General features: G+C 44.7%; 1 protein-coding gene across 3 annotated transcripts in view; it reads left to right on the forward strand.

Annotated features, from left to right (window-relative positions):
• Window positions 1–24,288, forward strand: part of dst (dystonin) — a 91,537-nt gene that overhangs the window by 24,154 nt on the left and 43,095 nt on the right. For all 3 annotated transcript variants that reach the window (XM_084021834.1, XM_084021835.1, XM_084021836.1), the window contains 31 exons: window positions 371–463; window positions 5,523–5,689; window positions 5,785–5,897; window positions 6,033–6,139; window positions 6,232–6,351; window positions 6,648–6,743; window positions 6,833–6,960; window positions 8,260–8,353; window positions 8,462–8,616; window positions 8,704–9,151; window positions 9,258–9,386; window positions 9,520–9,597; window positions 9,698–9,859; window positions 10,170–10,274; window positions 10,419–10,514; window positions 10,596–10,721; window positions 10,826–10,978; window positions 11,065–11,219; window positions 11,363–11,489; window positions 11,577–11,760; window positions 12,430–12,587; window positions 12,679–12,857; window positions 12,971–13,109; window positions 13,199–13,392; window positions 13,491–13,653; window positions 13,729–13,812; window positions 13,896–14,003; window positions 14,090–14,188; window positions 20,228–20,374; window positions 21,582–21,670; window positions 21,759–21,867. In XM_084021834.1, coding sequence (XP_083877960.1) covers window positions 371–463; window positions 5,523–5,689; window positions 5,785–5,897; window positions 6,033–6,139; window positions 6,232–6,351; window positions 6,648–6,743; window positions 6,833–6,960; window positions 8,260–8,353; window positions 8,462–8,616; window positions 8,704–9,151; window positions 9,258–9,386; window positions 9,520–9,597; window positions 9,698–9,859; window positions 10,170–10,274; window positions 10,419–10,514; window positions 10,596–10,721; window positions 10,826–10,978; window positions 11,065–11,219; window positions 11,363–11,489; window positions 11,577–11,760; window positions 12,430–12,587; window positions 12,679–12,857; window positions 12,971–13,109; window positions 13,199–13,392; window positions 13,491–13,653; window positions 13,729–13,812; window positions 13,896–14,003; window positions 14,090–14,188; window positions 20,228–20,374; window positions 21,582–21,670; window positions 21,759–21,867 — 4,305 coding nt within the window. The remainder of the gene's footprint in view (window positions 1–370; window positions 464–5,522; window positions 5,690–5,784; window positions 5,898–6,032; window positions 6,140–6,231; window positions 6,352–6,647; window positions 6,744–6,832; window positions 6,961–8,259; window positions 8,354–8,461; window positions 8,617–8,703; window positions 9,152–9,257; window positions 9,387–9,519; window positions 9,598–9,697; window positions 9,860–10,169; window positions 10,275–10,418; window positions 10,515–10,595; window positions 10,722–10,825; window positions 10,979–11,064; window positions 11,220–11,362; window positions 11,490–11,576; window positions 11,761–12,429; window positions 12,588–12,678; window positions 12,858–12,970; window positions 13,110–13,198; window positions 13,393–13,490; window positions 13,654–13,728; window positions 13,813–13,895; window positions 14,004–14,089; window positions 14,189–20,227; window positions 20,375–21,581; window positions 21,671–21,758; window positions 21,868–24,288) is intronic.

Genomic DNA, 24,288 nt, shown 5'->3' on the forward strand with positions numbered 1-24,288 from the left:
GGAATAAATAACCTGTAAGAAAAAGAATTAATTTAGATGCATTAGACTAGCATCAGATCAAGGTTTTTTTCCATCAATAAATAAAAAATATACATATTTTTTCCTCTGATAGGTGGACAATAAAAACAATCTTATAAGGTTTATAGCATTTAATTAGAAGCAGCCTTCAGACCCACATGATTACGTGGTAACTTCCCTATCATGATATAATGACTATTGTGCCCCCTTGTGGTGCTTGTTAAATGACAGTTAAAGCAGTACAAAATGGAAATGTAATGGTGATTTAGATTTAGAAACTCAAGAGCAGGGTTTGAACACGTGGATGAATTGTGAATGTGCATTATGCTAATCAGGTGTTTCCTGTCATCAGGTCAAACTTGTAAATATCAGGAATGATGACATCACAGACGGCAACCCAAAACTCACCCTGGGATTGATCTGGACCATAATCCTGCACTTTCAGGTCAGCGTTGTTGTTTACTAATTTAATCTCATTGTATTATATGTAAGTGATGAGTTGACACTGATAAGGGCCGTTTATGTGTTTCTTTACATCTTAATTGATCTTATAGATATTGGAATACAAACTGTTTTCAACAGAGTTGCCTTTTGTCTTTGTAGAGTTTTAAATATATTTCAGTGCGACAGACATCCTGAAATGTTTTGGGATTGAGTTATATTAATATGCATGTCAAATGTCTGCCGGATTAAGTCACAGCCATAAAATGGATGTTTCTACTTTTGACCACAAGGTGTCAAAGCTGTGCAGCGTGCATCATGCTGAATGTGGTGATTGCTGTTTTACTCATTGGAGATTATAGTGTAATATATGATGTTAGTGGTTTCCAGGCTTACTTTAATTCATGTTTGACTTATAACTCCGAGCTTTGCTGTTCGGAGAGTTGTGATGGTTTTCAGTATTTTCTGTGTACGAGGGAGAGGAAATACTTTTCATTTTATTACTGGAGTGTGACACAAATCATGCCAAGTGGGTTCGTCTGTGTGTGAATACCAGGAGTAGCCAGGTGTCCATCAAAGGCTCTTCTCCAAAACTTCATACTTTAACTCCTCTTCACTCTCTCCTCCCTTCTCTCCCCCTCTCCGACTGTCTGACATTGGATTATTAATATCTTTGGCACACGCCACATGCCTCGCTGGCTGGTACTGAGTTAGCATATTACATTACAACAAGATTGAATCTGTCTGACTAACGCCCTCAGTGGAATAATGGTAGTTAATAATATAATTTAGTTTGGACTCGCTGTCAGGTAGCGTCGGGGCTGATGCCAGCAGCTGCTGCTGTCTGTGTCATGCAAGCCCAGCAGCGACGGGCCTGTTTGTTCTTGATTCTGAATCGATAGCAGGGGAAGGAGAAAATGTCAAGCTTCAGTCACAGTGAACACCTTTAGGATTTATTTAATGACAGCAGATTGGCATGAATGAACACTTTCTTTATATGACTATCCAGGATCCGTTCCTGTGTTTTGGGTTCATATACTTTATGGGCTGCAGGCTGTTATTTTATAGTAACTTCCATACAAGTGTGTCCTGTTATGTTTGCCCTCAGTCCTCCAGCTCACAGCTGGTTCACTATTTCACTGTTAAGGGGACTCCATCCATTGACTGATCATGTCTGCACAGATAAGAAGTTGATTCTATTCTATTCTTCACAATGGTGGCCACGCCTTCACTTGCAACACGGAGCCGAGCGTACTGTTTATTTTGGTATGAAGTCGGTGCCGGGTGATAAAGCTCCACTGTGGCAATCCACTGTTGTCTATGCTTGTTTGTCTGGTTTGTTTTACCCCGACTGACTGCCACCGACTCTGTGATGTCACTGTGTTGTGTGATGATATTGTGTGCTGTGAAATTTTAGTATGTTGGTATATGATCATTTTAAAAGTGCTCAAAAATGAAATGTATTGTTATTATTCTTATTATTCTTATTATTATCATGTATTGTTCTCTATAAAATTACATAGTCATGATCCATTTGTTTAACTCATTCACATCCAATTCTATAAACTATATATTTAACACAAATATGAATGTACAAACATAATCTAATACTACAGTAATACCAGTATTTAACAGTTTGACCATAAGCCGGCCATAAGTAGCAGTGTGAGTAATCGGTACACTGTAGTTTGAACTGTGTGGGCCGTCAGGTGACTTTGACCTTCGGGGGAAACTTCATTGACGTTTAAATATTGTAGAGCTGTCGGCGGCACGCTGTTATTTTTAGTTGAGCTGTGTGGTGGCGGTACACGTACGCTCACTCATTCCTCTTTTTGACAAGTATTCCACGTATTGATGGATTCCTCCGCTGGTGGACGTGTGCACACTGCGCTGTCATGCTGTTGCTGTAATGGTTTAATGTGGTGAATCACTTCCTGGTCAGAGCGTTTTGCCCCTTTGTGAACTGCAGCGGTGGTGATTTGTTCAGATAATGGTGTTTGTTTAAACCATCGGACTTAAGCCCCACCTCTGGCTCCGGCATTGTACGCGGCTTGATTAATAGACAAAGTAAAAGCGCGTTGTTGTCCAGCTCGGATTTGCCTGCTGCTCCTGCCGCTCCCGTTGACCTGCGCCGTTCTGTTTTTTCAAAGCCCTTTTTTCTGAAACCGGCCGGGACTCTGTCTGGTTCACGCGGCCAAACTTGCTGAGCCAAAAATTTCTCACAGCATAATAGGTGGCCATCAGCTGGCATCCACTTGCAGTTTAAACCCTGTGTCCTCCCTCCACCCCTCATTACAGACACAGATCATGGGAAATCGGCTGTGACGTGCACGTGTTTACTGTGTAGACGAAGCAGACTAGCCGGCATAAAAAACAGGTCTATCCACAAGTATTTTCTGTTCCGGCTGGGAGACGTAAGCACGGGGGCCATGTCTGCGTGTGCATTTATGGTGTTTGTGCTGGATTAGCGAAGCCAGAGAAATGTTTCAAAGGTCAAAAAGGATTCCAGTGTCAGAGGAGAGACTCCAGAGAGAGTGAGCAGGCGAGAGAGAAATGCAGTGAGAGAGGGAGGGAGGGAAGGAGGGAAGGAGGCTGACCACTTCTCAGCTGGGAGTCAACGAAAAAAGGGAAAAGTCAACTCTGCTCTGAGTGGAACTGGCTGCCGGCTTCTCTGTCACCGTTTATTGTGTGCTCGTCACGCAGCGTGAACACTGGCTTTCTGGCAGTGGGAACGTGGTTCTCCTGGATCTGGATCTGGATTCTTTCCCTGTTTGGAGTCCAGCCCTGTCAATGGGTGAGGAACTGCATGACTGTCAGCCATGGGAAACATCTGTGGCTGTGTCCGAGGCCCTAAAGAGGAATGCTACGTCGACCCCAAGAAAGCTCCACTGAGCCTTGAATCTAAAGAGCTCAAAGGCCGCCGCTATTTTCAGAGGAAGAAGAGGAAGTCACAGGACTCTCAGCCCGCCGGATCCCTCAGGAGTCGCGGAGGCGAGGCTGTTGCGACCGAGGCCATCTGCAGCAGTGCGGAGCCTCGAGATTGCCCCGATGGGAACGCGGAGGAGACCCAAGCGGAGCCGGATAAACCATCAGAGGTGAGGGAACGTTTATCCAGGCAGGACAGCATCAGCACAGGCGTCTACGTGGGAGAAGTACCCGTTTTAATCCTCAGACATCCCTGTGATCCATCAAGCAAAGGGATAGCTTACGGGCCGGGAAGGTTGTCCACAGAGTGGACAGACGGGGACAGAGGCAGGTCCACTTCAGAAGGAAAGCTTCGCTGTGTGAACACGACCTCCAGAGGTAAAGACGGTCTGCTCGTGAAGAAGCTGCTGCAGCGTCAGTTGAGGAGGGCGGTGAGCTTTGGGGCAGTGGAGCACATGCTGCGGACTCTGAGGGGTAATGACAGACCTGGGAGCGAGGACGCGTTCGCCAAGATCATATGTGACTCTCAAGCACACAGGAGGAGGAGACGACGGGCCTACACCTGCTCTGGTTACGTGGAAGATCTTCCACCCCCTGCCAAGATTATTTCCAGCCAGCGTGAGGTAAACTTTGAACGTGCTATTTATAGCAGTTATTGGTGAGATGGATGATAGATTAATAAGTGGTTTGATCGGGGTGGAATTTAACTTGTGTTGAAATCAAGGAAGTAGAGCACTTCTTCAGAGCAGCTTATACCCCTTCATTGTGGTTCATTGTTCTTAGAATGTTTTAGCATGACAGGAGCAGTAGTCTGTGATTTTAAGTTTGATTGATGGGGTTTTGGTTTTGTCAAGTACATTCAGACCACATTTTGTCTTATTGTTTTAATGATCTTAATCAGTGATCTCACTAAAAGAGTTGGTTTCGTATGTTATTGGGATTCCTGTGCATCATTAGGAGGCGTGTGTTACAGTATTTATTGTATCGGTTGCTGTTTGTCCCCCCTTCTTTATGTTTTGTGCACTTGCGGATGCCAGAGTTATAGAATCTGCTATTATGGTGTCATTACTTCATATTTATATTAACAAAACAAAGGACTTGTTGTTGATTTCAGGCAAACTCTGAAAATCACCCTGTTAGATAATTATGGAGTCTTTTTGAGGGCAAAATGGGTTCAGACTGGAACACGGCAGCGTCTGTATTTTCTTCAACAGTTTAATTATATGGATGCATGTGGATCTGGGATGCGTCTCCCAGTCTTGAATCTGTTGCATCCTTTTGCATCACGGTGTGGTCGTGAAACCTCAGCCTGTCCAGCAGAAAGAGACTCAACAGTCAGTAGGATTTGGCTCGTTGGTGTGAGGCCTCTGGGTCTTTTATTGCATCTTGGGAAGTTTGAGTTGCTGCCGTACTCTGTTTTTGGGTTACAGTTATACAGTCTAGATAGGCTGGTCTATGATGTGTTTTCTTCAGGATGGTGCTATGTTGTTGAGTGATTGATTGATCTCCTTCTCGTTTTTTGTTGTGTGATATGGAAAAAAGAACCAGACCTTTAAGATGTGTCCCATGTACCTTCCACGGCAAACTGAACAGTATTTTTCTTGTGTTTCCACAGTTTCAGTTGTTGTGATACACAAAAACAACAAAAGGCATGAATCAACATTCCTGAATGTGGTTGGAAACTCCTGTTCAGATGTCATGAATGTGCTTTAAAGCCACCGTGCCAATAACAGTGTAGAATTCCTCCTGTGTGTGTGTTTGAGGTCATCTTAATCTTCAGTATAACACGTTATAAAACTATTCTGTCATTTATTACCCAGCTCTCTGAATGAAACAGATAAGGAAATTATTACCCCCGTTTCCACTGAATTCACACTTGAGTCAAATGAAAATATTTGAATATTTAATTACTTTTTCTTCCTACAGTAAATGCTATCTATGAGACGCTTAAAATGTTCAGTCTTTGTTGTGACATGAGGGTGTTGTTTTAGGGCTGTGGCCTGTGTTGTTGGATTTTTATGATATTTTTTTGTTGCCACTCGGTAAAGGTGACGTCTTAATCTCACAGATCTGTTATTCACAGGTTTGTTTTTCGGTGTCTCTGCGTCATTTAACGTCATCTTGATTCATCTGGACAGATCTCGGAGATCCATGTGACGGGGGAGTCCGAGGACATGACAGCCAAGGAGAGGCTGCTGTTCTGGTCCAGGCAGATAACCGAGGGCTACGTAGGCGTACGATGTGACAACTTCACAACCTCCTGGAGGGACGGGAGGCTCTTCAACGCCATCATTCATAAATATAGGTACTTTCACATCGAAAGACAATGAATTCAGTGGGGTTGGTGGTCTTCTGTTTAGTTTTTCTTGCCTTACTGGTCTCTCTTTTCCTCTGTTGCAGGCCGGACCTGATTGACATGAGCTACGTGTCGACACAGGCCAACCGATCAAATTTAGAGAACGCGTTTTGTGTAGCTGAACAGCTGGGGGTTGCCAGACTGCTGGACCCCGAGGGTGAGATCCATACACACACTCATGTTTGGTTGCACTCAGAAAACACTGAAAGCTTTCATCGTCTTTCTGCTGTCACTCATTTTGATTTCTGTCTTTTTTTTCTTTTTTTCTTTTGGTTTTTATCTCCCTCACCAGACGTCGACGTTCAGTCACCCGATGAAAAATCCGTCATCACATACGTGTCGACGCTGTACGACGCTTTCCCCAAAGTACCCGACGGCGTCGATGGAATCAATCCTAACGTGAGTGGATGGCCTCGGTCCACCAGGAACCCGATCCATGTGAAGGTGTTGAAAAGTGCTTCATTGCTGATGATCCTTTTGTCTCTGAACAGGATGTTGATATCAAATGGGTGGAGTACCAGAACATGATCAAATACCTCAGCCAGTGGATCAAACACAACGTGGCCGTAATGTCAGATAGATCATTCCCCAACAACCCTGTGGAACTCAAGGTACTGAAGATTCAAATTATAATCCGCTTCATTTTCATGTCTTGGTGCTTAGAATCTGCATGTGCTGTCGGTCAGGTGAAGGGTATCTACCTGCATCTACGTAAGACTTGAACGTGATACTGATGGCTGTGAGAGAGCAACAGCAAGAGGTCGATAGCTATTAACAGCAAAAGCACTTTAATGCTGTTGTTTCAAAGATGAGGGGAGAGAATGGACAAATCTGTCTCCTTTAATATCTCTTCTGATGTTTTATGGTACAAAAATGTTTTTATTATAATCTCTGCTTTCTTTCGCAGGCACTTTATACACAGTATCTGCAGTTTAAAGAACATGAAATCCCGCTGAAAGAGAACGAGAAGACAAAAATCCAGAATCTCTATAAAATGCTTGAGGTATAGGAATCCGCCGTAGAAGAACAAGTTGCTTTGGATCACACATTGCAGTGCGTGCGGCTCTAACACGTCTGTGTCTTCTCTGGCAGATGTGGATCGAGTTCGGACGTATTCTGTTACCCCAGGGTCATCACCCTAACGACGTGGAGAAGGAATGGGGCAAATTAATTGTCGCCATGTTGGAAAGAGAGAAGAGCCTGAGGCCTGAAGTGGAGAGGTATGTGGAGGCGCTGAGCGTGTTAATACTTTTCTGGATGAACATAAAGGGATTTAAAGGTCCAACCTTCACAATCTAATATTACGGCTTACTTGTCAACCAGAAATAATCATTCAACTGGTATTTGGATGTGATAAAATGTCTGAATGTTTAAGGCAACAAACTAGGATTTATGAGTTGTGTGCTGCTGTTTTTGGATAAAATAGAAAATATGCTCCGTGAGTCAGCATAACATTATCAGAGGTCGGTGCAGGCAGAGTGCTGCACTATCATATTGCAAGCCCAATAATGTCTCTGCTGCACTGAGCGTCTGTTTGTGTCAGAGATTGATTGTATTTATTAATGTTTATTAAAGTTTATTATCTCCTAACTGAACCGTTGCACACACACACACTATGATTTCTATCAAGATATTTATGAGCTGTTGTACCCAATATTTCTTGATTAGATCCACTGCAGCTTTGTTTATGATAAGGGTGAGTTTTATTCCTACTCAGGTGATAAGCAGCTAGCAAATTAAGCTTGTGTAAGATAATAGTGGAAAAACCCTGCTTTCAGTTCAGGAACCAAATCTGATCCAGTTACGTTTAATAAGCAGAAACCTGCAAATAGAAAGAACACAAAGAGTGGTTGCTTCCTTATTGCAAGCTCAGTCACGTATTTGATCTGATGTCTGCAGAGTAAATCTTACTTCTATGGAAACTCCAACGTCATAGCCGTTCTCCGTTACAATAGTTTAGACAACCTTATGTCTTCGTTTCTGCCTTCACGGTCAACAAACACAACATATTTACAGTATTAATCTTGGGTGTGGTGAAAACTGGCAGCAGCCTCTGTTTGTATAAAGGCACACTGTCTCAACCTGCTGCTTCATTTTTTTCATCCCCTAAGGGGCCGCACATAATTTTCAGGGTGGGAGTCACTTTACACGCTCGGCACCTGGCCGGGGTGTTATAAATACGAGCGAGCTGAGAGCCGCTCCATCAGTAAGGGCTGCCGATGCTCTCGGTCAAACGGCCGAGGCTAGGTGGAGGCTGGATCACCCCTCTGGATACAGAGGGGTTTGTTTACCCTAACGTAAGATGGCCTATTTGAGTGGGAACTCGTCGGTTAGCAACAGCAGCTTCACCAGCTTCACCAGCTTCGGCTCCAGTGACACCGTGTACACCGAGCCTTCACAAAGCTTAGTGTTTCTCAATAACAGCATTACCTATGGATCCAGGTGAGGTGACGGTGTGCACGGTGAAGACTGTTTTGGTTTAACTCTAAACCAACATTTGAATCTGATTGTTTTTGCAGGCTTGAGATGCTGCAGCAGATTGCCAACAGGGTGCAGCGGGACTGTGTCAACGGAGAGGACAAGCTGGCGTTGGCAACAACGGCCCTGCAGTCTGTAAGTTTTGTGCGATCTCTGTTCCACTCAATGTGACGTGGGATAAATAAATACAGTGTGTGCATTCTTTGTCTCGAGTTTTGAGTCTCTTCTTTTTCCTCCGCTAAGGATACCAAACGTCTTGAGTCCGGTGTTCAGTTCCAAAACGAAGCCGAGGTGGCCGGCTACCTCTTGGAGTGTGAGAATATCCTCAGACAACAAGTGGTGGACATCCAAATCCTCCTGGATGGGAAATTCCCCTTTGCAGATCACCTTGTCCAACGGTACAAAGTAATATCCTGTTGCAAGAATAATACACTGTTTTCTCGTACATTAAAACGTCTCATATTGCGGTTCCTTTTTGAATGCAGGGTGTCAAAACTGCGGGATGACCTCCTGACCCTGAGAGCAGAGTGTTCTTCTGTGTACAGCAAAGGTCGCACGCTGACGACGGAGCAAACCAAAATGATGATCTCAGGCATCACGCAAAGCCTGAACTCCGGCTTCTCTCAGAACATCAACACGCCAGCCCTCACTCCTGCACTCACCCCGGGGGGGTTAGGTACCCCCGGGTCCACGTTCACCTCTAGCCTTACACCGTGCCTGACCCCCGCCTTGACCCCCGGTCTGCAGCCTGCCTCGGTCCAGAGCTACATGGGGAGCAGTGGCGGCATGGACCCAGGCAGCCTCAGGCATTTAAAACACATGCAGATCCGCAAGCCCTTATCCAAATCCTCGCTGGCAGACCCCAACATGACGGAAGAGGAGGTCAACATGAAGTTTGTTCACGACCTCCTGAGCTGGGTGGAAGAGATGCAGGTGAGAAGTCACCATCAGTTTGTTTATGATGTTCTGTAACTGTATTGTAGGCACTTAAAATGAGATACTGATTTTTTTTTTTTTTTTTTCTTTTTCTGAATTGAAGTTGCAGCTGGATCGTTCAGAGTGGGGATCGGATATGCCAAGCGTGGAAATGCATTTAGAGAGCCACAAAAGTGTACATAGAGCCATTGAAGAATTTCAAATGAGTCTTAAAGATGCCAAATTGAGTGAGGTGAGCATCTCAACGTTTGTCTCTGTATTATTTATAATCTAAATGGAAACAGCCCGTCTGAAATGCTGCTGCAGTTGCATCCCCTAACTCTTAGTTTGAAATGAAATAACTGGAGCGTGTTTTCTTTTCCCAGATTCAGATGACCATCCCCCTGAAACTGACTTACTCAGACAAACTGAACAAACTAGAAAAGCAGTATGAAAGCCTTTTGGTAAGTCAACAATCTCAAATGTGTGCTTCTATAAATACTGCCACTTTTTTTTTTATTATCCTTTTTGCATTCTGACTTTATGAACGTCTCCTCCTTCCAGAGCTGTTCAAGAGAGCGACAAAGCTCCCTGGAAAGCCTGCATGACTTTGTGTCGCAGGCGACTCAGGAGCTCATCTGGCTGAATGAGAAGGAGGAGGAGGAAGTCGCCTTCGACTGGAGTGATCGCAACAGCAACATCTCCAAGAAGAGGGACTACCATGCTGTATGTGTTTGTTTAAATAGCCTTTTTTAATGAACTGTAACACAATCTGTGAAATCTAGCGTGCAGATAGAATAATAAGGGGCTTGTTCAGGCAGTTCCTTTTGGGCGTACAGGTTTGGCTACGTTACAGCCGCATTCATTTAATAAAACGATAATCTCAGTGAAGGGATTTGGTGTATTGTGGCCTGAATGATCAACTTCATACTCAGCCCTGTTAGACAGGATATGGGTTTTGTGTGAGAGGATGGAGTCACTGGGTCTTTACCGCGGCTGGATGCCAGAGATACTCAGCTTAATGTCTTTTCTACAGGACCTGATGAGGGAGCTGGATGAAAAGGAGGAAGTGATCAAGTCGGTGCAGGACAAGGCAGAACGCCTAATGCTCAAGAACCACCCAGCCAGGCTCACTATTGAAGTAAGCCCCGTGGGTTTTCTATTTGTGCCGCGCTCTGCGGTCAGTGTGTGACGGCAGCATCTCCACCCTGAACACCGCTCCCACAATGATTAAACTTGTAATTTTCAAGCTATTAAGCCTGGGTATTGTGTGTTTCCCTTCCAGGCCTACAGGGCCGCCATGCAGACGCAGTGGAGCTGGATTTTACAGCTCTGCTCATGTGTAGAACAGCATCTCAAAGAAAATGCTGTTTATTTTGAGGTGAGGTGCCTGTTTTTCAGTCAGTACAGCAAAGTGCATTTGTCCGTCACATCTAATGTCTCGCTCTTTTCCCCTGTGCAGTATTTCAGCGATGCCAAAGAGTCCATGGACTACCTTAAGAGCCTGCAAGATTCCATTCAAAGAAAGTACAGCTGTGATCAAACGAGCAGCCTGCACAGACTGGAGGATCTCCTTCAGGAGTCCATGGTAACCTGCTGTGAAGTGTTTGTGTGTGTGTGTGTGTTTATGTTGAGATGGTTGCAGATAATAATAAAAGAAACAACCTTTGGTTTGGTATGTTGTGTCCCCAGGATGAGAAAGAGCAGCTCCTTCAGTACCGCAGCACCGTAGCCGGGTTAGTCGGCCGGGCCAAGAATATCGTGCAGCTCAAGCCCAGGAACCCTGAAAGCCCCGTGAGATCCTCCATCCCCGTCAAAGCCATCTGTGATTATCGGCAGATAGAGGTAAACAGGGTTTCTCTGCAACATATAACACCTCAGCTCACAGTTATAGTAAATATAGTAAATAGTCTTTACCCCAATACCTTCAGATCACCATTTATAAAGAGGACGAGTGCATACTGGCCAGCAACTCTCACCGGGCCAAGTGGAAAGTCATCAACCCAGCAGGGAACGAGGCCATGGTGCCGTCTGTGTGTTTCACCGTGCCTCCACCCAACCGAGAGGCGGTTGACATGGCAACAAGGTGAGTCAGCAGGAATCATTTTGTGTCTTCTACTTCAAAATGAAGCTTATTTATCGAATTCCAACGACTTTTACTGAATGCATAAGCTCTGGTGACCTGACTTTGGTGGAATACATTACATTATTATGCTTTTCCCCCTTCAGAACTGAGCAGTTATACCAGAATGTCCTGGCTCTCTGGCACCACTCGCACATCAACATGAAGAGTGTGGTGTCTTGGCATTATCTAATGGCTGACGTGCGAGCCATCCGCAACTGGAATGTGGCCTCAGTACGGTTTAATTATTATGTTTTCCTTTTTACACTAGAAAATGCAAAGCCCATGGTTGACTCATCATTGTCTTTTATTCCTCCGCAGATAAAGACCATGTTACCGGGTGAGCATCAGCAGGTCTTGAGCAACCTGCAGTCCCACTTTGACGAGTTCCTGGAAGACAGCGAAGAATCTGAGGTTTTCACAGTGGCAGACTGCGCCCAGTTAGAGAGCGATGTTGCCACCTGCAAGGAATACTACCAAGAACTACTCAGATCTGCAGAGAGAGGCAAGGCCCAGATTCCCCCTCATGTCCCTCCAAACAAGGAGCTGCTGGTGTACATTCTTCACAACATGCAAGCAAGCAAACACATGGCTCTTTAAGCATTTAAGCCTTACATTAGTGCCTTTTGGAATTAGGTTCTTTACTGAATTAAGAAGATTTTCTAAAGAGATGGTTGAATTGCTGTGAATGAGAATCAAACACTGAGATGTGGATAAAGTCGAGCTGGATAAAAAGCTGTTTTTTTTTATCCCTTATAGCATCACATCCTTGGTCATATTGTGCACTTACTTGACAAAAAATGCAGAAAAATACACAAAACTCAACTGCTTCATATTTTTTATAATCCAAAATTCAATACTTTTTTCTCCTTGGAAAACAAAAATATGATGCATGCTTACATCAGTTTGTTCCAACCAATAATATAATGATTTGCATCCATATATCAGCAACTTGTCCATCCTGTATGTCCCCCCCCACTTACTGTGACAATGCTGCCACCTAGTGGTGCTTTTTGGTTCATGCCTGTGAAACTCACATTCCCTTTATTCTATGTGGTATTGTATTTAAAATAGTTTTTTGCCTGCCCTGTCACAGTTTGAAACTCAAACATGTTTTACACTCTTATGTGATGATTTATACTTTATACTACTATTATATTTTCCCGGTAAACAGAGGAACACGAGGAGTCGCTGTACAATCATTACATCTCTGAAATCCGCAACTTCCGGATGCATCTGGAGGCTCACGAAGAACACCTGATCAGGCAACTCCGCACGCCGCTGGAGAGAGACGACCTGGAGCAGAGCCTGCAGCGCATCACAGAACACGAGGTACACATCTCCTTTTCAATGATCATAGAAACATATTCAACAGTGGCGGTGTTGTTGTTTGAACCCTTCTTTTCTACATGCCGCTCTGCAGAAGAAGACGGCGGAGCTGAACAAACTGAAGGAGGACCTTGACGTCATGAAGGAGAAGTGCGAGCTGTTCCTCCGACAGGCTGCCGGTTCTGCGTCTGTGCTGAAGCTTTCCTCCGAACTCACCGTCCTGGTTCAGAGCATGAGCCAAGTGTACTCCATGTCTTCCATCTATATGGACAAGTAAGACGCTCCCTTCATGGTAGAAGCAATCATAGTAGCATTCAGATGTGTTTACTCCTCCGATAGTTGCATTCAAAGTCCCCGTGTTGAAGACGTGTCTCTGTGTGTTGCAGACTGAAAACAGTGAGCCTAGTGGTGAGGCACAGCCAGAGTGCAGAGGCGCTGGTTAAGGCCTACGAATCCAAACTCTACGAGGAAGACGCTATGAACTCCGACATCAAGTCCATTGAGACAGTCATTTCAACACTCAAGGTGATACACGGTTGGAATCAACATTTCACCAGCTTTGGCAGTTTATTAAATCTATCATTGTGAGTAACCCTTCCTCCTGCTGGTCACAGCGATGGCGGACGGAGATCGACGAGAAGCAGGAGGTGTTCCATGACATGGAGGACGAGCTGCAGAAAGCGCGACTCATCAGCGACCGCATGTTTAAGGCGCACAACGAGCGCGACTTTGACCTCGACTGGCACAAGGAGAAAGCCGATCAGCTGAGCGAGCGATGGCAGAACATTCACTCCCAGATTGACAGCAGGTTCGTCTCATAGGATGGTTTGCACTATATGTAGTATTGATGACATTTCTGTGCAAGTATTATAAGTGTAAGTATTGACGTTAACCTTTCAACTTCAGGCTTCGGGATCTGGATGGTATTGGTAAATCCCTGAAACACTACGGAGACTCCTACAGTAGTCTTGATGAATGGGTTAGAGAGATGGAAGTAGCACAGCTAAAGGCCCAAGAAAACAAACCTGAAGACAGCAAAGCTCTGGCTGAGCTGTTAAACAAACAGAAGGTAGGACAAGAACTCATTTACTTTAAGATAGAGACAGTTTGCATAAGCATATATTTAAAATGTCTTTGTTTTCAGGTCCTTGTTGCTGAAATTGAACAAAAACAGAGCAGGATTGATGAGTGTCAGAAGTACTCAGAGCAGTATTCATCTGCCATTAAGGTAAACTATTTTATCTTAAACCTCTTAAACGACACAGATATGATCTAAAATGAGAAGAAACTCACACAGAAATCTCTGTTTAGGATTATGAACTGCAGCTGATGACCTTCCGAGCGATGGTTGACTCCCAACACAAATCCCCTCTGAAGAAACGGAGGATGCAGAGCTCCTCTGATGCCATTCAGCAGGAGGTAAAACTGTGCCTCGCCTTTAGTACGACTGGAATCTATGTCGAGCACATCTGAATGACATGCTTGTTTTTCTTAATTTCACACAGTTTATGGATCTCCGAACCCGCTACACTGCTCTGGTGACTCTCATGACGCAGTATGTGAAGTTTGCCAGTGAAACACTGAAGAGAACTGAAGACGAGGAGGTGAGAAATCCATATTTCCAATACTTTCTGGCTTTTCTACATTTCCTGTATCTTATGCAACACATTTTAGACTTTTGGGACTATGTGGACACTTTACCTTACGATGCTGGTTCAGCTTTGCCTTCTTTGCATGATTCCTCGGTCTTGCAACACGTTTCACTGCCTCACTAAGAAGTGAATTGTAAAATAATGTAGCAAACTGTGTATTCCCCTTGGATTGTTTCTACTATCATGATCAGCTCATCATGATTGAAGACATATTGCACAGCAAAGGAAATGTGCAAATGTGGTGCCATGTCTGCATGTCCAGCATCTCCTTACTGCTGGTGAAGGTGACTTGCTGGGAGGAGAGAGCTTTTTTTTAGTCTTTCTCATACAGCCTTTTTGTTGGAAAACAAAGCCCCTCCAGGAGTTTGTGTAGTATTTTGTAAGTACTGCAAAAATGATCAAATCAGTCACAAGTGCTATCAAGATGATCTTAAATAAATCTATCATGTTGTTAAATGTGATTTTCAACCCTCCACAATATTTCTGGCAAACTAAGAAGTCATGCCGTCTTGAAATAGCAAAATCCTGGAGAGCTTGTTTGTTATGGCTGCAGCACTCTGGTAAGAAGTAACATGCATTCATGCAATTCAACAATTTCTAATTGAGTGTGAAACAGTGGATGACTTATTTCTTTTACATTGTAGAACAGAAAGGCTTTTGAGAGAACAGAGAATACAAAAAGGAGAGAGAGCGTGGAGCTCCAGAAAGCTGCAGGGGAAGTAGAGATTAATCAACTTAAGCAGCTCGTCCAGCAGCAGGAGGCACTGCTGGACCAAAGACAAGCACTGCTGAGAGCTTTGGAAGGAGACGTAGAGACTAAACGGAAGACAATTGGTGATCTGAGCTTTCACAAATCCCAGCTGGAGCATGACATTAATCAGTACTGCACCAAGTTAGAAATAGCGGTGAAAGACAAAGCTGCCAGTGAGCGGGAACTAAGTCACACAAAACAGTTGATCGAGCAATCGGAAGCCAGGTCGTCTTTAGCTCAGATGAAACTAGAGGATCTCTTAAAGAAAACCAACGATGGCCCCAAACTGCAGAGGGAGATAAATGTGGAGGAAGGTGCGGAGGAACCGGTGCAAAGTCAAGTCCAGGCTAAACAAAAGGGTCAGCCTTTGTCTTCTGACAGTCAGTCGAGAGTCGACAGTGAGTCATCTGCAGTCGGAGAAGATGACATCATGATGACGAACGTTCTGCAGCAGAAAGTAGAGGAACTAGTCCACACCCAGAAAAGAGCAAAGATGGCCGAGGAGAAAGCACAGAGTTACAGAAAGCTGTTGGACGACAGCAATAACAGAATAAGGAGACTTCAGATGGATTTGGAAACTGAAAGGTTCAACACGAGGCAGAAATCAGAGGATCTCCAACAGGAAGCGGCGAACACGAAGAACTCCATCAATGAACTTAAGGAGGAAATCAGATCTCTCCAAAGAGCAAAGTCATCGTTGGAGCAAAACACCTTTTTCCAAAGCACCGAGGTCGAAGGCCTAAAAGAGCAGCTGAAGGTCACCCAAGGTGACCTGCATAAGAAAGGCTCCCTGGAGCAGGAACACATTCACAGGATTAGCAAATTAGAAGAAGAGCTAGCTTCCAAGCAGGCAGAAGTCGATCAGCTCCAGTTTAAATGCAGTGAGCTGGCGAGGATAAATATCTCATCTGACAGGGACATGCAGGCTCTTCAGCTGCACACAGAGTCACTGATTAAAGAACGATCTGTTTCTGAACAAAAGGTAAAGTCTCTAAAGAGCGAGATGGAGAGCTTCAAACAGCAGCTTCAATTAGCTAAAGAAGAAAACAGCTTAACGAAGAGATCCGAGCTGGCGTCGCAGCTCCAATGTAAAAACCTTGAAGCGGAAGTTGGAAAACGTGAATTGGCTGCTTCTCAGTTGCAGAACAGGGCAGATGAGTTAAAACGGATAAACACGGAGATGGAAAAGAATCTGAAGAACGTGGGAGCCAAACTCGATCAGGTGACGATGGAAATCGACAGCAAGGATCAGCAGGTTAAAATCTTTAAGTCTCAGGCAGAGAGCACTAAATCACAAGTTAGGATTATTGAGGAGGAACTCAATAAGAAATCTCAGAGCTCCCATGAGCTTCAGATGAAACTGCAGGACTACAGTGAGGAGGTAAGAAGAAAGGGTGAGCTGCAGCGGGAAATCAAAACACTAGATTCAAAATTGGCCAATTCTGAGAAAGAAATAGCAACTCTGAAATCAGAGTTGAAGTCGGCGTTTGTGGAGAATAATTCAGCAAATGAGAAGATCCATGTGCAGAATGCTGAAATTACTGATTTGAACATGTTGCTGAAGAAAAGAAATGCAGAGCTGCAAAAAGAATCTGCTGAGAGCAAAAAACATCTCAGTAAAGTCAAGGAATTAGAAGAGGAACTTTTCAATCATAAGCACAGTATTAAAGGGTTAACTAGCAGCACGGAGAAAGTGACAGAAAGCCTAAAGCAGGAGATGTATGCTCTTCAGAACGACAGGAGGGCAGCAGACAGGAACGTAGACAACTTAAATGTTAAACTCTCCGAGCTCAGCTCTTCCCTGCAAAGAACTAAAGATGAGTTGTTGAAAGAGACCAGAGAAAGAAAATGCAAAGAATCCCAAATACTGCAGATGGAGACTGAGCTTCAGAAAAAGAAAGCGGCGCTAAAAGAAGTGACGTCGAGTTCCGACAAATCCCGATCAAACCTGCAACGTGAGAATATGAGCGTTGAGAGGGAGAAAGCCGAGGCACTGGAGAAAAGCATCTCATTGGAATCTGAAGTGAGGATGCTGAAAGAAAACCTGCAGCGCTCCCAGAAAGACGCTGAACAAAAGCATCAAGAGAACGCCGGCCTTCAGCTCAGGTCCCGGCAGATGGAAGAACAACTTGAGAAGTGCAAGAACATGCTGGAGGAGTTGAAAAGCAAACTAGAACTCCAGAAGGAGGGCTATGAGAGGCAGCTGTTGCTAGTGCAGACTGAAATAGAGAAAAAGCTCATTTTGCTTCAATCTGAAATCTCAAGTGGAAATTCAAAGCAGCAGTCACATAGTGCAGAATTAGCAGAGATGCTAAACAGGTATTTCAAACAAGACGGCAACCAGATAATGACGCATCAACCCGCCGTGGAAACGAAGCAACAACCGGATCAGCAGCTGCAGATCAAACTGGACGAACTGCAGCAAGAAAAAACGGAGCTCAACCTCGACCTCTCAAAGGCCAAATCACAAATCGCCCAACTGGAGGATGACCGACTTAAACTCAACTCAAAAGTGAGCGCTTTGCAAAGCCTCTGCGATGAACGGTCAAGCGAGCCGGCCAAGTCGACGGACAGCGAGTGGAGACTGAAACTGAAGGAAAGTGAAGCGAGATCCCTTCGGGAACAAATAGAGTCGTACGTCAAAGAAGTCGAAAGTCTTCAGGAAAAACTTTGGACGCTCGGCGTCGGGATGAAGAGTGAAAACCAGAGGATGAACAAACAGGAAGTCGTTGAAACCAGTCGTCACCACATGAAAGACAGCGAGGCTTCATTGACGCCGGAACATGCAGGGAGGCTGAAGATGGCGTCCAACGAAAGTGAGAAATCTGACCTCGGGGACGAGATTCTCAAAAAGAACTCCTCAGAGGTATGGATAGCATTACTGCAGCACAATATTATATTTATATATTTAATAATATAGTCTATTGAAATGTAACACAGTTGTAGTAATTGTTTAAAAAAAGTGTTGTAGTTCTCTGTAACTTAAAGGTTCTTCCATATTGTCATACCTGCAGATAACAACAGTGGAGAGGGAAAATATTCTTGAAGGACTGAAACAAGTCAAACCAGATCAAATGGAACAACCAACAAAGAAACCCTCAAATAGCTCTACCTATCAAACTCTGACTCCACTCCAAAAAGATGGCTCACATGTGTCCTGTAAGAGCCAGCTCCATGAGCCCATGACGGTGACAACACACGGATACATGGCTCTGTGTGGACTAACGGACCGACGACCTAAAGAAACACACAGCGCCACTAAGGCCAGAACCTATCAGATCAAAGAATCATGTGTAAACCCATCAGACAGTGAGGGAAACCCAAATGCGATTTATTCAACTTCCCAAAAGCCCCCTGAAACCACAGGCAGCAGAAGTATCAGGTTTAGGTTCTTGGACAAAGAGGCCATGGGTAAGTTTGAGACGGGTCTCATCCAACCAGAAGCTCAGAACGCGCGAAAACCAACCGTCATCGCTGGAGTTTACGTGGAGTCGAGTAAGAAGAAGATCTCCTTCCTAGAAGCCGCTGAGAAGGGTTTCTTAGCAAAGACGTATGCTCTTGAGTTCCTGGAGGCGCAGGCTGCGACAGGAAGCCTCACAGATCTGAGCACAGGGAAAACCTACTCTGTGGGTGAGGCTGTGGGGAGAGGGATCATAGAGACCGGCCTGAAGGACAAACTGATAGAGGCTCAGAAAGCTGTTAGCGGCTACGTCCACGCCGGCAAAACGCTGTCTGTGTTTCAAGCGATGGAGGAAAGGATCCTCGATAGATACAAAGGCAAGAGGATCCTCGAGGTCCAGGTAGCCACCGGTGGACTGATCCACCCAGAGACCGGTGTCAGGGTGCCGGCCAGCGCTGCCGTCGATCAGGACCTCTTGAACGAGGAGACTCTGCAGAGTCTGTATGATCCGGTCAGCAACCCCAAAGGTTTCCACAACCCGGACACCGGGCAAAAAGCGCACTACTCCGAAATACTGAAGACGTGCCTTTATGACGTCGACGGTGGCGTGTTTCTCTTCCCGTTTGGTGAGAAACACCTGACCAACACCTCTCCCACCAGCTCTCACAGAGTGTCTGTTGTCAGCAGCAGCCGAGGCGGCGAGATGTCGGCGTACGAAGCTTTCCGGGGGAGACACATCGACAAGAGCACGTATCTGTTTCTGTCACGGCAGGAGAGTGAATGGCAGGAAACGTCCGTCGTTGACGCCAGCGGGAGTCAACGTAGCGTCATAACGGACGTCAGGAGTAACCGACGCCTTTGTCTGGAGTCGGCTCTGAGTCAGAGGAACCTAGAGGCGTCTGAGCTCCAAAGCTATCGCAATGGTCTTCTAAGCATCTACGAGGTCGCCGACATCATATTTTCAAGAATGGTTGTCGTGGACGATGTGACGAGCCCTATTTCTGGATTCTGGGACGTCGGTCGGAGGAAGAGGCTGTCAGTGTTTGAGGGTTTCCAACAGGGCTTTACTGACCGAGCCACCGCTTTGAGGCTGTTGGAGGCCCAGGCCTGCACCGGGGGCATCTGTGACCCTTCCTCCGGGGAGAAAGTCACTCTCTCCGAGGCGGTTAAAAGAGCTCTTTCAGACGAGGCGTTGAATCAGCAGCTCCGACAGTTTGAGCAGGCATTTAACGGCATCGTGAACCCAAAGACTTCTAAGACGTTGTCCGTCTCCCAGGCCGTGCAGGAAAACCTCCTCCCCAAGGATGTCGCTTTCCGCTGTTTCGAATTCCAGCTCCTGACCGGAGGACTGATAAACCCCGACGCCCGAGACAGAGTCTCGCTAGAGGAGGTCATCCAGGGCAGCCTCGTTGACAAAGTCACTGCCTCTGTGCTCAAAGATGAGAAGTTCCACACCAAAAGCCTCACGTGTCCAAAGACCAGGAGGAGAATCTCGTTCAGGGAGGCGCTTGAGAGAAGTGTGTACGACTGTCACACCGGGTTACGGTTACTGGAGGCCACGAAAAGCCACGCTTTCGGGGCCAAATCTACATTTCAGTATGTTTCGGCATATAAGTAATTAAACATTTGTAAATATATGCTTATCTATAGTATAAAAGGGAAACCTGCAGATAGCATTTCCTTCGGTTACTTTTTTTCTTTTGTTTGCACACACATTTTGATTCAACTAACAATGGCGTTTTTAATCTGATTATAAATGTATTGTCATTCCCCCCCATCCAGTGGTTTGTTGACATTTTTATTAACCATCTTGTCAAAACCCCCATGTGTTTAATCGTAGAGATCTGTTGATGAGGAGAAGAGAGAGCACGGTGATAAAGTTAGCAAACTATTGCACTGGATGTCCAATGTGAAACAGACCCCGAACAATGATGGGAATGCTCTGGCAGATAGCAATGCCAACACTGACACGTCTAATAAGCCCCAGGTAAATCACGTGTGTTCTTCTTGGTGTTTTCTGTTTTTTTTTACTGTCACAGTTTATGTTTTGCAATAAAAACACAATGTTTACTTTCAGATTCATGTAATCCATATATTTTACTCCGTAGGGAGTGGTTGGAATTACTTTATCATAGCCCCTGTACACCAAAGGATTGTTGATATTATTGTTTGATTATATCAACCACCTCCAACTGATTCAATAAAACAAAAAGTTGCACAAGCACTCACATTTCAAACAATTTCACTCATTCATAAAATAAATTAGCAAGGAAACAAACCATAAACTCCATAAAGTCCATTTAATCCAAAGCTGACGTTATTGAAGTGAACATTCCCATTATGTGGAATGTAAGTGTATCAATATATAATTGTCACTGTGATCCTGAATGGTTTCAACTATAATTACACATATAATATTATACTATTGCAACTTTCCAAAAACTTGAGAACTGACTTATTTTACACGTTGCAGAGGCTGTTTTGCGTCTCTGTTCACTTCCGAGTGATTAAAGTTGAGCCAGATTGTTCGTGCTTTCATCTGTATAATGAGCACTGGACACATACATTTATTTAAAGATTACTACAGTTAAATTAAAATGTAGTCACATAAATTCAATATTATTGTATTTTATATAAGTATAACAAATATGTAAGTACGGCTAATTTAATAAAATAATGTGGTATTACATTTTCTTTTACGTTATGCATAAAAATGAAATTTAATTCCTACAATTGCTATGTAATAAAGACACCTTTTGCCTTTTCATATTTAAATAATTAAATTATGAAACCATTCCTCTTAAAATGTAAGGAAGTGAAAGAAATAATGCACACTGCAGTCAAATACAACGCTCCCACAATCCACAACCTTGAAAATGAATCAACTCCTTTTTCACACATTCTGAATGTTAAGTCTGAAGTTCATATACATTGGATTTGTTTAATTAATTTAATATAGTCATTGAAGTGTACAGTATGCCTTTATTAATTCATTGATATTTTGTATATAAATAAGTCAATTGAAATATGTAAATGAGTTGTTTAACATACTTGTAGTGTGTGAGTCTGAGTTTCATGTCCCTGTTAACTATAATCCTATTGGGCTATATGTTATTGTATGTTACTACTCAAAGTCGTCCTATAGACATAAAACTGCATGTAAAGTGTTAACACGGTTGTGTCTGATGTTCTAGGTGTCCGTGGAGGAAATGGTCACTAAGAAGGAACAGATAGCAGAAGCACTGAGGGCCACGCAAATGATGCTGAACAAACACAGTGACAAGTGAGTGGAGCTTCTGTGATGGATGCACACACGGTACTTTGTCTGCGGGTGACGGTCTCAGCCACATTCTTTATGATTTGTCTTGCAGAATGACGGAGGAGGAGAGAGAACAGACCCAGGAGCAGCTGAAGGAGCTCAATCAGGCCTACAGAGAACTCTCCCAGCATTGCTCGGATCAGACGACCTCTGCAGAAGAGGTTGGACAGCAGGCTCTCTCTTCTATTGAGTGGTTTGCATTTGTGTCTTATGATAGGTTAGAAAACAGCGCCACCCGGTGTTCAGCTGCATGACTAACATTTTTCCTCTTTTCCCATAGTACAGCGTTGTCTTTTGCAGCTCTGTCATGCTGCGGGGAAAACGAGATTTAGACACTTGAAGCCCAGAAAATCTGAGTGTGCTGTAAACATGCTTAGTCGCGGCCGGCTCTGATCTGACACACGTCGCCGTTATTAATGTGCTTGACTTCAACAGGATAACAGATATGACACATAACCCCTTTATCTCCAGTATGCGATGTGACTAACTACGCTCTTTCTGCAAGACGATAGGACACTGCATTCCCAGATGCATGATCGCTTTAAATGTATTATCCGTCGCTCTCCTGTTGCAACCCTGACGCACTTGTGCACATGATGTTTTAACATACCCGTATTTGTCTGCTGGTGAGTACACATTTTTGTCTTGCTTTTGAATACTTTAACAGCAGATTTGACACAGATAATAATACAGATGTTGATGCTGAAATCAGTGGAGTGATTTGTCAAATTTTCATTTTCTTTAGGATTTAAAATCCAGCGATGCAGGGCATGGGACCGGAACCGTGATTGGTCAGATAAATGGGGTCGCTCTCCCTGATGCCCAACCCGCGACCTCCGACCTCTTACAGTCTGAGCCGCATACCTGTCCGGACCGGGACGACCCTTTCAAACAAGAGCTCGTTTATGAATCCACCCTGAACCACGTGCCAAAGTTGAAGGAAGCGAGCGAGTGCACACAGAGTTCACACGTCTCTGCCGCGTTAGCAGGCGGGGAAGGGCCCGTGTGTGAAGAGCCCGTCATCAAGATGATAGCGGTCGAAGAAGTCAGTGATGGATTGAGGGTTTACTACACAGGGGACACGCTGACCGCGGAGAGGGCATTTCAGTGTGGTTTAATATCGGCTTCTGTCCATGCGGAGATTCTTCAGAGGCAAAAGACCTGCCAGGATACGATTGATGAAGTGTCACTCCCAGAGCCGGTGCAGGAAGTTAAACCTTGGGAGGTCAATAGACTGATATTGGACTGCCTCAGCGGATATAAATCACTGACATCGGGGAGGGGTGTTAGCTCTTTGAGGTCTGTTTGTGATGGTTTAAGTGATCACAAGGCTACGTCAGAGGATGTGATGAGGAATGTGGATGGGCTGAAGGTGGATGCAGCTGTTCAGTGTGACTTAATGAGCTCTAGCAGCACACTCGTTGTGCTTGAAAATCAGTTTATAGGACTTGTGTTGCCTCCCAGTGGGGGAATCCCTAACCCAACCTCATTCCAGTACGACCAACAAATCACCACCGACGAGTTCACCAGCACGCTTTTTACTAATCGGGAAAAGATCGCAGCTTTTTACATTCCGGAGAACTCCGAGGTGGTGGACTTCACCTCGGCCGTTCAGAGCGGTTTGATCGACACTTACACAGCAGAGGTTTTAAAATCTGTAGAGATCCCTGATGTGTTCCCTGATGCTGATCACCTCAACGACAAGTTTTCCTCGTGGCTTATGTACAGAAAACTCACACTTGACGGGTGCTTTCATGCTGCAGATTGCTTAAAAGTGGATCACATCCCTACTCACGCAGAGGCAGAGCAGTTATTCATCTCCTACCTGATGCTGAATAGTTACGTGGATCCCGAGTCAGAACAAAGGGTCCTGATCCTCGATAGACAGCTGAGTAAAATGGTTCACGTTTTTCTTGGCGATTCAACATTTTCTGAAGACACTGAGGAAAATGTAACGACACCGACTTTAAGTGTTGGCGATCCTTCAGAACAGGTAGATTTGGAGATGCCGCTGCACATAAATGAAGAACCGGAGGATTTGATGAAATACACACAACACACATGTGATCCTCATAATGTGGTTTCCTCTGTTAAAGGGAGACTTAGCTTTGACGAGGCTCTACAACCAGACCTGTTAGTCGATGGTGATCCTGATGTAGGGGAGGAAAGCATGTGTCTGGACAACATAGAGTCCGATGAATTTGCAGAGAGAGTTTGTGGAAATAGTTTCCAAACTGACATCGAAGGTGTTGAAAGCGAAGGTTTAAGCCAAATGTTTAGTCAGACTTTCCACTCTGTGAGCAGAACAAATGTTGTCTCACCACCGTGGATGTTTGACTCTGAGTATTCAGTGCAATCCTGCCATCAAACACTCCAATACTACAATGCTGAGTCACTCTGTGGTGCTTCAGAGGGGACCGATATGACCCCAGATGAGTTTTTACCCTCTGAGGACGTGTTGGGGTTTGAAAACGAGCAGGACTTTGTTATCCGTCTTCTGAAAGCGCAGATGGAGGAAGGGGACCTTTTAGATGTCACCTCTGCGAGGCGCTATGACCTGGAGGCAGCCGTCAGTCGGGGCC

The sequence above is a fragment of the Eutrigla gurnardus genome (assembly GCF_963514095.1).
Source record: "Eutrigla gurnardus genome assembly, chromosome: 11".
NCBI classification, from domain to species: Eukaryota; Metazoa; Chordata; class Actinopteri; order Perciformes; family Triglidae; genus Eutrigla; species Eutrigla gurnardus.